The sequence below is a fragment of the Hibiscus syriacus genome, unplaced genomic scaffold (genome assembly GCF_006381635.1).
Source record: "Hibiscus syriacus cultivar Baekdansim isolate YM2019G1 unplaced genomic scaffold, ASM638163v2 tig00110819_pilon, whole genome shotgun sequence".
In the NCBI taxonomy this organism is placed as follows: Eukaryota; Viridiplantae; Streptophyta; class Magnoliopsida; order Malvales; family Malvaceae; genus Hibiscus; species Hibiscus syriacus.
Window position 1 is genome coordinate 288,698 of NW_024062875.1, and position 9,481 is coordinate 298,178.

The 9,481-nt window shown below is 33.7% G+C and overlaps 1 protein-coding gene across 1 annotated transcript; it reads left to right on the forward strand.

Moving 5' to 3' along the window:
* Positions 1 to 6,468: 6,468 nt before the first annotated feature.
* On the forward strand, positions 6,469 to 7,987 carry LOC120142094. Its single transcript, XM_039156856.1, has 2 exons — positions 6,469 to 7,180; positions 7,278 to 7,987. Exons 1-2 carry the CDS (start codon positions 6,469 to 6,471, stop codon positions 7,985 to 7,987), a joined length of 1,422 nt encoding a protein of 473 aa, XP_039012787.1.
* The last annotated feature ends 1,494 nt before the right edge of the window (positions 7,988 to 9,481 follow it).

The following is a 9,481-nucleotide window of genomic DNA, read 5'->3' on the forward strand; positions in this document are numbered from 1 at the left end:
AGGTATCTAAAGATTCTCTTAACAGCTAGTAAATGTGATTCCTTAGGGCATGATTGAAATCTAGCACATAAGCAAACACTAAACATAATGTCTGGTCTACTTGCAGTTAGATAAAGTAGAGATCCAATCATTGACCTATATAATTTAACATCTACACATTTACCTCCTTCATCCAAGTCAAGCTTTATAGAATAGCTCATTGGAGTATCATGAGGTTTCCCATTTTCCAGTCCAAACTTCTTGAGCATATCTTTGTCGTACTTAGCTTGATTGATGAAGATGCCATCTTTTCTTTGCTTGATTTGGAGTCCCAAGAAAAATGAGAGCTCCCCCATCATGCTCATTTCGAATTCGCTTTGCATTAGCTTAGAAAATTCTTGGCAAATAACATCATTAGTAGAACCAAATATTATATCATCAACATAAATTTGAACTACTAATAAATATTTACCTTTATGCTTTAAAAATAATGTAGTGTCAACCTTCCCTTTTGAAAAACCTTTTTCAATTAAAAAATTTGACAGTCTTTCATACCAAGCTCTAGGAGCTTGTTTTAAACCATAAAGTGTTTTTGTCAATTTAAAAACATGATCCGGAAATTTTGAATCTTCAAAACCTGGAGGTTGTTCCACATACACTTCTTCTTTTATAAAACCATTTAAAAATGCACTTTTAACATCCATTTGATATATTTTAAATTCATGAAAACATGCAAATGCTAATAACATTCTAATTGCTTCCATCCTAGCTACGAGAGCGTATGTTTCATCATAGTCTATGCCCTCTTCTTGAGTATACCCTTGAGCAACAAGTCTAGCCTTGTTTCTCACTATATTACCACTCTCATCAAGCTTATTCCTAAATACCCATCTAGTACCTACAGTAGATTTATTACTAGGCCTTTCAACTAATGTCCATACTTCACTTCTCTCAAATTGATTTAATTCTTCTTGCATAACCATAATCCAATGTTCATCTTTTAATGCTTCTTTAATACTCTTAGGCTCTATGCATGAAATAAATGCAACATAATTACAAATATTTCTAAGAGAAGATCGAGTTGTTACCCCTTTGGATGGATCACCTATAATCTCACCATCCTTGACATAGTTGTACTCTCTTGGATAAGATACTTCCCTTTCTTCAATGGTTGGATTCTCAAGAGGATCACGAGTTACCTCATCTTTTATTTATTCCTTTGATGATGGTTCTTCAACGTCATGTCTAACTTCATATGTATTTATAATACCTACATCATCATTCACACAAGAATCCTTCCTCGGAAGGGGATTATCATCGAAAACAACATGTATAGACTCTTCTACAACTAAAGTTCTTTTATTAAATACTCGATAAGTTTTAGAATTTAAGGAATAACCCAGAAAAATTCCGTCATCACTTTTAGCATCAAATTTGCCAAGGTTTTCTTTACTGTTGTTCAAAACAAAACATTTACATCCAAAAAGATGAAAATAGCTAATGTTAGGCTTTTTATTTTTGAAATTTTCATATGGAGTTTTCTTTAAAATTGGCCTAATCATTACTCGATTTACAACATAACAAGCGGTATTTGTGGCTTTCGCCCAAAAATATTTTGGTAAATTATTTTCACAAAGCATGGTTCTAGCCATTTCTTCTAAAGTTCAATTTTTCCTCTCAATAACTCCATTTTGTTGAGGGGTTATAGGTGCTGAAAAATTATGGCTAGTACCATTAGAATTACAAAACTCAATAAATCCAAGATTTTCAAATTCAGTGCCATGATCACTCCTAACACTAGTTATAGAGTAACCTTTTTAATTTTGGATTATTTTTGAAAATGTGATGAAATGTTCTAATGCTTCATCTTTAGTACTTAAAAATAGAACCCAAGTATATCTAGAATAGTCATCTACCAAGACAAATGCATATTGTTTTCCACCCAAGCTAGTAGTTCTAGTTGGCCCAAAAAGATTTATATGGATCAATTGTAATACTCTACTAGTTGATACGTCATTAATGGATTTAAAAGAAACTCGCTTTTGTTTTCCTTTAGCACAAACATCACAGATTTTATCATTATCAAATTTTAGTTTAGGAAGCCCTCGAACCAATTCTCCTTGAACTAACCGTTGCAAAACACTCATGCTAGCATGTCCTAGTCTCCTATGCCATAACCAACTATCATGCTCATCCTTAGCAACTAGGCACAAATTAGTCATATTAATATAATCTAAATGCACTATGTATATGTTTCCTAATCTATGACCAACAAGCATAACCTGATTAGATGCAATGCCAATGACTTTACAACCATTAATATCAAATATGACATTGAATCCCTTATCACAAAATTGACTAATACTCAATAGATTATGCTTTAATCCATTCACATATAAAACATTCTTAATTTGTATGGAATAGGTATTACCAATAGTACCAATACCTTCAATGTGACCTTTTGAATCATCACCAAAAGTCACTTCTCCTCCATTTTTGGCGTTAAGCTCAATGAACCGGCTTTTGTCTCGATCATGTGTCTTGAGCATCCACTATCAAGGTACAATGAATTTGGATTTGTTTCCCGTGCCTTGTAGCAATGCTCATTTTCCTACAAACATAGATTAATTTCTAATTTTTGGTGCCCAAATTCTTTTGGGTCCATATCTATTAGTTTCTAAAATCCTAGTCCCCTTAAGTATCCATTTGTGTAGGATATCCTTATCTTTAGTAGTAATGAGCTCTTTAGGAACCCATATACTTCTAACGATTTTTCCATTAGAGGTTCTTTGGGGACCTCTATGATTGTAATTTTTAAAACTTTTTCTAACAAAGTTGGATTTTGAATTTTCTCTATTTTCAAAACGTTTTGTTCCAACTTTATCAAAAGAAGCTTTAAGATAAACAATTTTCTTTTGATGATCATCATTGACCTTTGAAAGTAAATTTTGCAAATCCAAATTTTTCTTTTCAAACTCTTCTAGTTTGATTTGCAAATCTTTGATTTTACTTTCAAGATCGTTGTTGGTTTTGGATATGAGTTTATTTTCATTTTTCAATTTTGAAACATCATTTTTATATTTTAAAAAAAATTTCTCATAATCCGAAGCCAACCCATTATATTCCTCTAATAGCTCATCATAGGATATATCATCAAAATCAGATGAGTTAGAGGTTACCTTAGAATCTTCCCCGAATGCCATCAAGAACAAGTTTGCTACTTCTTGTTCCTCTTCATCGGAACCTTCTTCATCGCTCCATGTAGCCACATGAGCCTTGTGCTTATTCTTTGATTGACTCTTTCTCTTCAATTATGGGCAATCATATTTGACATGCCCCAACTTTTTGCATTCATAGCAAATGATTGGGTCCTTCTCTTTTGGTTCATTTTTGAGGCCTTTATTTCGTTTGAATTTTCTTCCTTGGTAAGGTCTCATCATTTTTCTGAACCGTTTGGTAAATAATGCCATTTCCTCGTCATCGTCATCTTCATCCGAATCACTCTCATCTTTTGTGGATTTGAGAGAAACTCCAATGTTTTTCTTCTTCTCCTTATCCTTTGGTGTCTCTTCAATCTTATCGAGATCCACCTCATCTTCAAGCATCATTTCATAAGTGAGGAGTGAACCAATTAGCTCTTTAAGAGTTAAGGACGTTAGGTCCTTAGACTCGATGATTGCCGTCTTCTTTGATTGCCATGATTTTGGAAGGGAGTAAACTAACTTCCTCACAAGCTTTTCATTTGAAATGATCTCTCCATATGATTTGAGACCATTTACAATCGTTGAGAATCTATCTGTCATAGCTTTGATATCTTCATTTGGTTTCATCCTGAAATTTTCATAGCTATGCGTTAGAATACTAATTTTAGATTTCTTTACCTCATCGGTACCTTCATGAGTGACTTGAAGTTTGTCCCATATTTCTTTGGCGGATGTACAAGATGAAACTCTTCCGTATTCATCTGGTCCAAGAATATGCTATGAATGGCTTTGGAGTTGAGCTGGAACATTTTTGTCTCTCATTCACTCCACAATCTTGGATGAGTGAGAGGCTTGATGTATCCTTCTTCTACGACATTCCATGCTCTCATGTCACTTGCTTGAATGAAGTACATCATCCTATTTTTCCAATAGGCATAGTTAGCCCCATTAAAGAAATGAGGCTTGTTGACGGGCATCGAATCGAGACTGGAATCGAAGTTTGAAGTAGAGGCCATTGAAGACTTTGATTATCGTTGTAACTCTTCCCGAATCGACTCAAGAGGCGATTAAACCTTCAAATGAGTTAGGCTATGATACCAATTGTTGAGTTAATCGATTGACAAATATGGCCAAGAGGGGGTGAATTGACAATTAAAATTTTGGTGGAAGCTTTTGCAGAAAATTGAAAGAGATTTGCACAGCGATTTAGAGTGGTTCGACTTTCTCAACCAAAGTCTACGTCCACTACCTTAGCTATTCACACTAAGTATTTTCTACAAATTCACTAATTTGTCTTTCTTTTGAGGACAAAGAGTAACCTTACAAACCCTCAAGAATTATACCCAAAATTCTTGAGAACACTCTCTCCCAAAGAGTACAATACAAATTTGCAAACTTACAAGGAAATCCTCACAAGGTAGATTGTTTGCACAATTCTAGAACAAAGAAAAGAACACTCAAGAATGAATACAATTGAGCACAATAAGTGTTCTTGAAAACAAAATGAATATTGAATGAAAGATAGGCTTGAAATGCTCAAACTTGAGGTTTGATGCTTTCTCTTTGATTCTCTCTTGATTCTAGTTGCTTGATGTTTCTTGTTGTTGATCAATGGCTTCTAAGCTTGCTTAAATACACATTGAATCACTTCTGAATGTTGGGGATCATTAATGAAATTATTGTAGCCGTTTAAGTGTGAAAACAATAAATATTTCTGCTTGGAGCGTGAGGGGAATCGGTACCCCTCATAGGGAATCAGTTCTTTAAGTGTAAAATTCAAATATTTCGATCGTTGAACAGTGGGGGGAATCAGTACCCCCTGGGGGAATCGGTTCCCTCCGAGCATACTGGAATTCTCGGAGCCAAACCATTCAGGGGGGAATCGGTACCCCCTTGGGGGGGAATCAGTTCCCTCTGAGCAATCTGGAATTTTTGGCTTTAAAATGGTTCGAAATATTTTTTAAAATCGTTTTGAAATTATTTTAAAATTAAAACTTAATTTTACACTTGAGTAAGGATTTAAAATGAACTTTGAAATACTTTGAGTAATATTTTGATATTCAATTTAATATATCGAATATGCTTTAGAAAAATCATTTTCAAAATTAAAATTCTTTTAATTTAATTTGTTATATTGAAACATCAAAACGTTTTCAACAGATGTTTTGCTTAAAATGTTGAAATAAAAATATATGTAATCGAAAGAATTCATTACGAAGTTTTTTTTAATTAATTTTTCCCATTAATTTACCTTTAGAAATTCATTTTCTGACAATGATTAATTGAATTTTTAAAATTATGTATTTTTCTTTAATTATGTTTTATTAATAGATTGATTTCATCAAATAATTGAAGAAATTAGTGTACTTTAAATTAAATGAAATTTATTATTTAATAAGAAATCTCGAGTTAATTAGATAGGGTAAAGAGTAACACCTCATGATTATTCAACTTATTAATTAAAAATCAAACTATTATTTTTAAGAATATATTCACTTTAAATTACATAATTTTTTTTATAAATTTGAGATGAATACATGATAATATATATTCAAAGACTCAACTATTTGACAATAAACGTTTATACTTTTATATACGTGTTGTTTAAACTCGATATCTTAAAAAATAACAATAAATTCATTAATCAATGGAGTCATTTTGTTCGTGCTTAAATTACAAAATTTTTGAAATGTTCAAAGGGGACACTTTTCTAACACCTAAAGCAAAACCCTAACTTATAGCTGAACAATTGAACATTGATGACCTTGCATGGAATTCAAGAAAAGGCAAACATTTTATACGATTACTTTGAAAGAAATACTTATTTTACAGCTATTCGGTCAACATAAATAAAGGTATAATTTTTCTTTTAGTCCCTATACTATACTGAATATCTTAATTAGATCTCTTTAATTTAATTTAGCATAATCTGATCCTATATTTAATAATATTATTAATAGTTCTAAATTAACAACTTTACCAATGAAGGGGCTAAAATAAGAAATTAGAAGAAGAAGAAACCCTGAAACCAAAGGCTATATTTACTAATTTATTCCTCTCAAAATTTTGTCCTTTTGCAAATTGTCTTAAGAATAAATTAAGGAATCTTTAAAAAAAAAATCAAGTCCAAACTCCAAGGCTTTATTCACACTGAGAAATCCTTTATAAATAGGCTCATTCTCTGCAACATGTTTCATCATCTCTTCTCCATTGATCAACTCGATCACTTAAAAAAACAGCAGAAGGAGAAAGAAGCATTTAAGCAGTGTGTCAAATCCTTTATACTATGAAGCCACGTAGTATATTGGTGATTCTCGTTATTATGTTGCTGTGCACTGAAGCCGTCATTGTGCATGGTGATAATAAGGGTGGCAACGGAAACGGAAATGGCAACGGCAATGGAAATGGCAACGGGAACGGGAACGGAAATGGCAACGGCAACGGCAACGGCAATGGTAATGGCAACGGCAACGGCAACGGAAATGGAAACGGAAATGGCAATGGTAATGGAAACGGCAACGGCAACGGTAATGAAAATGGAAACGGAAATGGCAACGGTAATGGAAATGGCAATGGTAATGGAAATGGAAACGGCAATGGCAACGGAAACGGAAATGGTAATGGCAACGGCAATGGTAATGGAAATGGCAATGGCAACGGTAACGGTAACAGTAACGGCAATGGAAACGGCAACCGCAACGGTAACGGCAACGGAAATGGCAATGGAAACGGCAACGGTAATGGCAACGATACCAACCATAGTAATGACAAGGGCAATGGTGATAAGAATAAGAAGAAATATGATGATGAAGTGGATTATGACTACTTGTCACCATCGAAGAGTGGACAAGAACGTGCCTACTGCAAAGCCAAAGGTGCTTGTTACCACCAGACTCTTATTTGCCCCTCTGAATGCCCTCGAAGGAAGCCTAAGCATAATAAGAAGCAGAAGGGTTGCCATATCAACTGTGCCAGCAAGTGTGAAGCCACTTGCAAGTGTAAGCATAATTAATACCTTTAATTCTCACCTTTATTAACCCTAATTCCAAGTTTATGGACTGATTCTAAAACTCACATTCTTTTATTTGTTTCCAGGGAGGAAACCAGAATGTGATGGCTATGGTTCTATTTGCTATGACCCTCGTTTTATTGGCGGTAATGGAGTTATGTTCTACTTCCATGGAGCTAAAGATGGAAACTTTGCCATCGTCTCCGATGATAAGCTTCAAATCAATGCTCATTTCATCGGCACTAGACCACAAGGAAGGACTCGCGATTTCACATGGGTGCAAGCCTTGGCCGTCATGTTCGATACCCACACTCTTGTCATCGGAGCAAATAGAGTTTCTCATTGGGACGACAACATCGATGCTCTAAGTGTTCGATGGGATGGCGACACTGTTAACATCCCTTACGACGGAGAAGCCGAATGGAGGAATGGACGAGTGTTGGTCGAAAGAACCGATGACAGAAACAACATTCTTGTCAAAGTATCGGGATTGGTGGAGATTTACATAAGGGTGAGACCGATTGGAAAAAGGGAAAATAGGGTTCATAAGTATCAGTTACCAGATGATAATGCCTTTGCTCACTTGGAAACACAGTTCAAATTCAGCAACTTAAGTGATGAAGTTGAAGGAGTGTTGGGAAAAACGTACCAGCCTGGTTATGTGAGTCCAGTGAAGAGAGGGGTGCCAATGCCCATAATGGGTGGGGAAGATAGATATCAAACCCCATCACTGTTCTCAACTTTCTGCAAGGCTTGCAGGTTTCAGAGATCTTCTGTATCAGTTGCCAGCATCTGAACTGAGTTTCATATTCTGCATTTCCATATTAATAACAATTAACTCACAGAATAAATTTGTAAGAGAATAAGGGCCATAAGAATATTGCCCATTACACTTTCATGTACTAAAATATTTATTAATATGATAAACTACTTATTTAGTCACTCAACTTTCCGTGCGGCTCTATTTTTGTCACACAATTATTTTTATTCAAAATCATATCTAATGTTACGTTTTGATTTCATTTTATTCACCCGTCATTAAAATATTAATAGGAATGTTGATGTGTCATCATAAGATAATGCCACATCTTCATTGAAAAAAATAAAAAAATGACACGTCGACATTTCTATTAATGTTTTAACGACGAGTGACTAAAATAAATTCAGAATGTAACGTTAGGTATAATTTTAAAAAAAAATAGTTTGGTTACCAAAATATAACCAAACGACTAGTTGTGTGACTAAATACATAGTTTATCCAATTTTAATCCTTCTTTCTTTTGCTGGAATTTCAATGATTTGTTTTGCTATTCTCATTCTAATTTTCTGAATTTAAGTTTTTGTTTAATAACGGTTAATTTTTAAGGTACAGATTTACCCAAGTATTTTGAATTCAATTTTTTGGACACCAGTTCAATTATATACTAATCCTGAATCTTATTTATTGTAATTCATTTAATTAGACAAATAATATAAAGAAATTATTAATAAAATAGATTATTAATAAAAATATCAAATTTTAAGATAAATATATACTCATTCTAGAACACACTTACATCCATTACTGAACAACACCCTTCTAACAATAAAACTAGTTGTTTGATGCAAGTTAGAATTGCAGACATGGAATGCTCGAATACGTTTATCACACTTTTATCCTTCCCCCTGACACGCATGACAAATCAAAGAGGATTGATCCTCCACAAAGCACACTGAACCAAATCAGGAGCAACATGATTAGCCTCATGATTGACATAATGCATCTCAAGGTGTGAGTTATCTTACATGATCATGTACACTTTGCTGAGCATCAATTCAATTATCGAGATGTCGTCTTTCGGGTTGACTAAATAGTTGACAATGGAAAGATCATTTCTTTCAATAATCAGTATACTCCCATTCGTTCTTGGTTGTCATTCGCAGTCCTTCTGTGAAACTAATTGTCTTGACCGAGTCAGTTGAGTGTACCAATACTCCTCTAAATGTATGCTTTGCTGTTCAGTACCTATGAACGGCCAAAATTTGGTTTTTCTTGAACTCGTAGTTTATTTTGGATAAGATTAATGACGGATCTAGAGATATATTTATTTGTAAACATATACATTAATAACATAAAAATTTTATATGAGATAGACAAATAAAATTTCAAAATAGATACAATTAATAAAATAGAAAACTAATAAAAAGAAATTCAAATTTAGAGTCAACAGTAACAAAACATAGATCCATAAGTGGATAAGACTCCAGAAATAAGTTACTAAGACATTTATCATATATTGAGAGAAGCATA

What these genes read in the sequence shown, in the direction of transcription:
- LOC120142094 (XM_039156856.1), top strand. Translation starts at nt 6,469, where the DNA reads ATGAAGCCACGTAGTATATTGGTGATTCTCGTTATTATGTTGCTGTGC. An exon ending in GTGTGAAGCCACTTGCAAGT is followed by an intron (nt 7,181 to 7,277) that starts GTAAGCATAATT and finishes ATTTGTTTCCAG; the next exon opens with GGAGGAAACCAGAATGTGAT.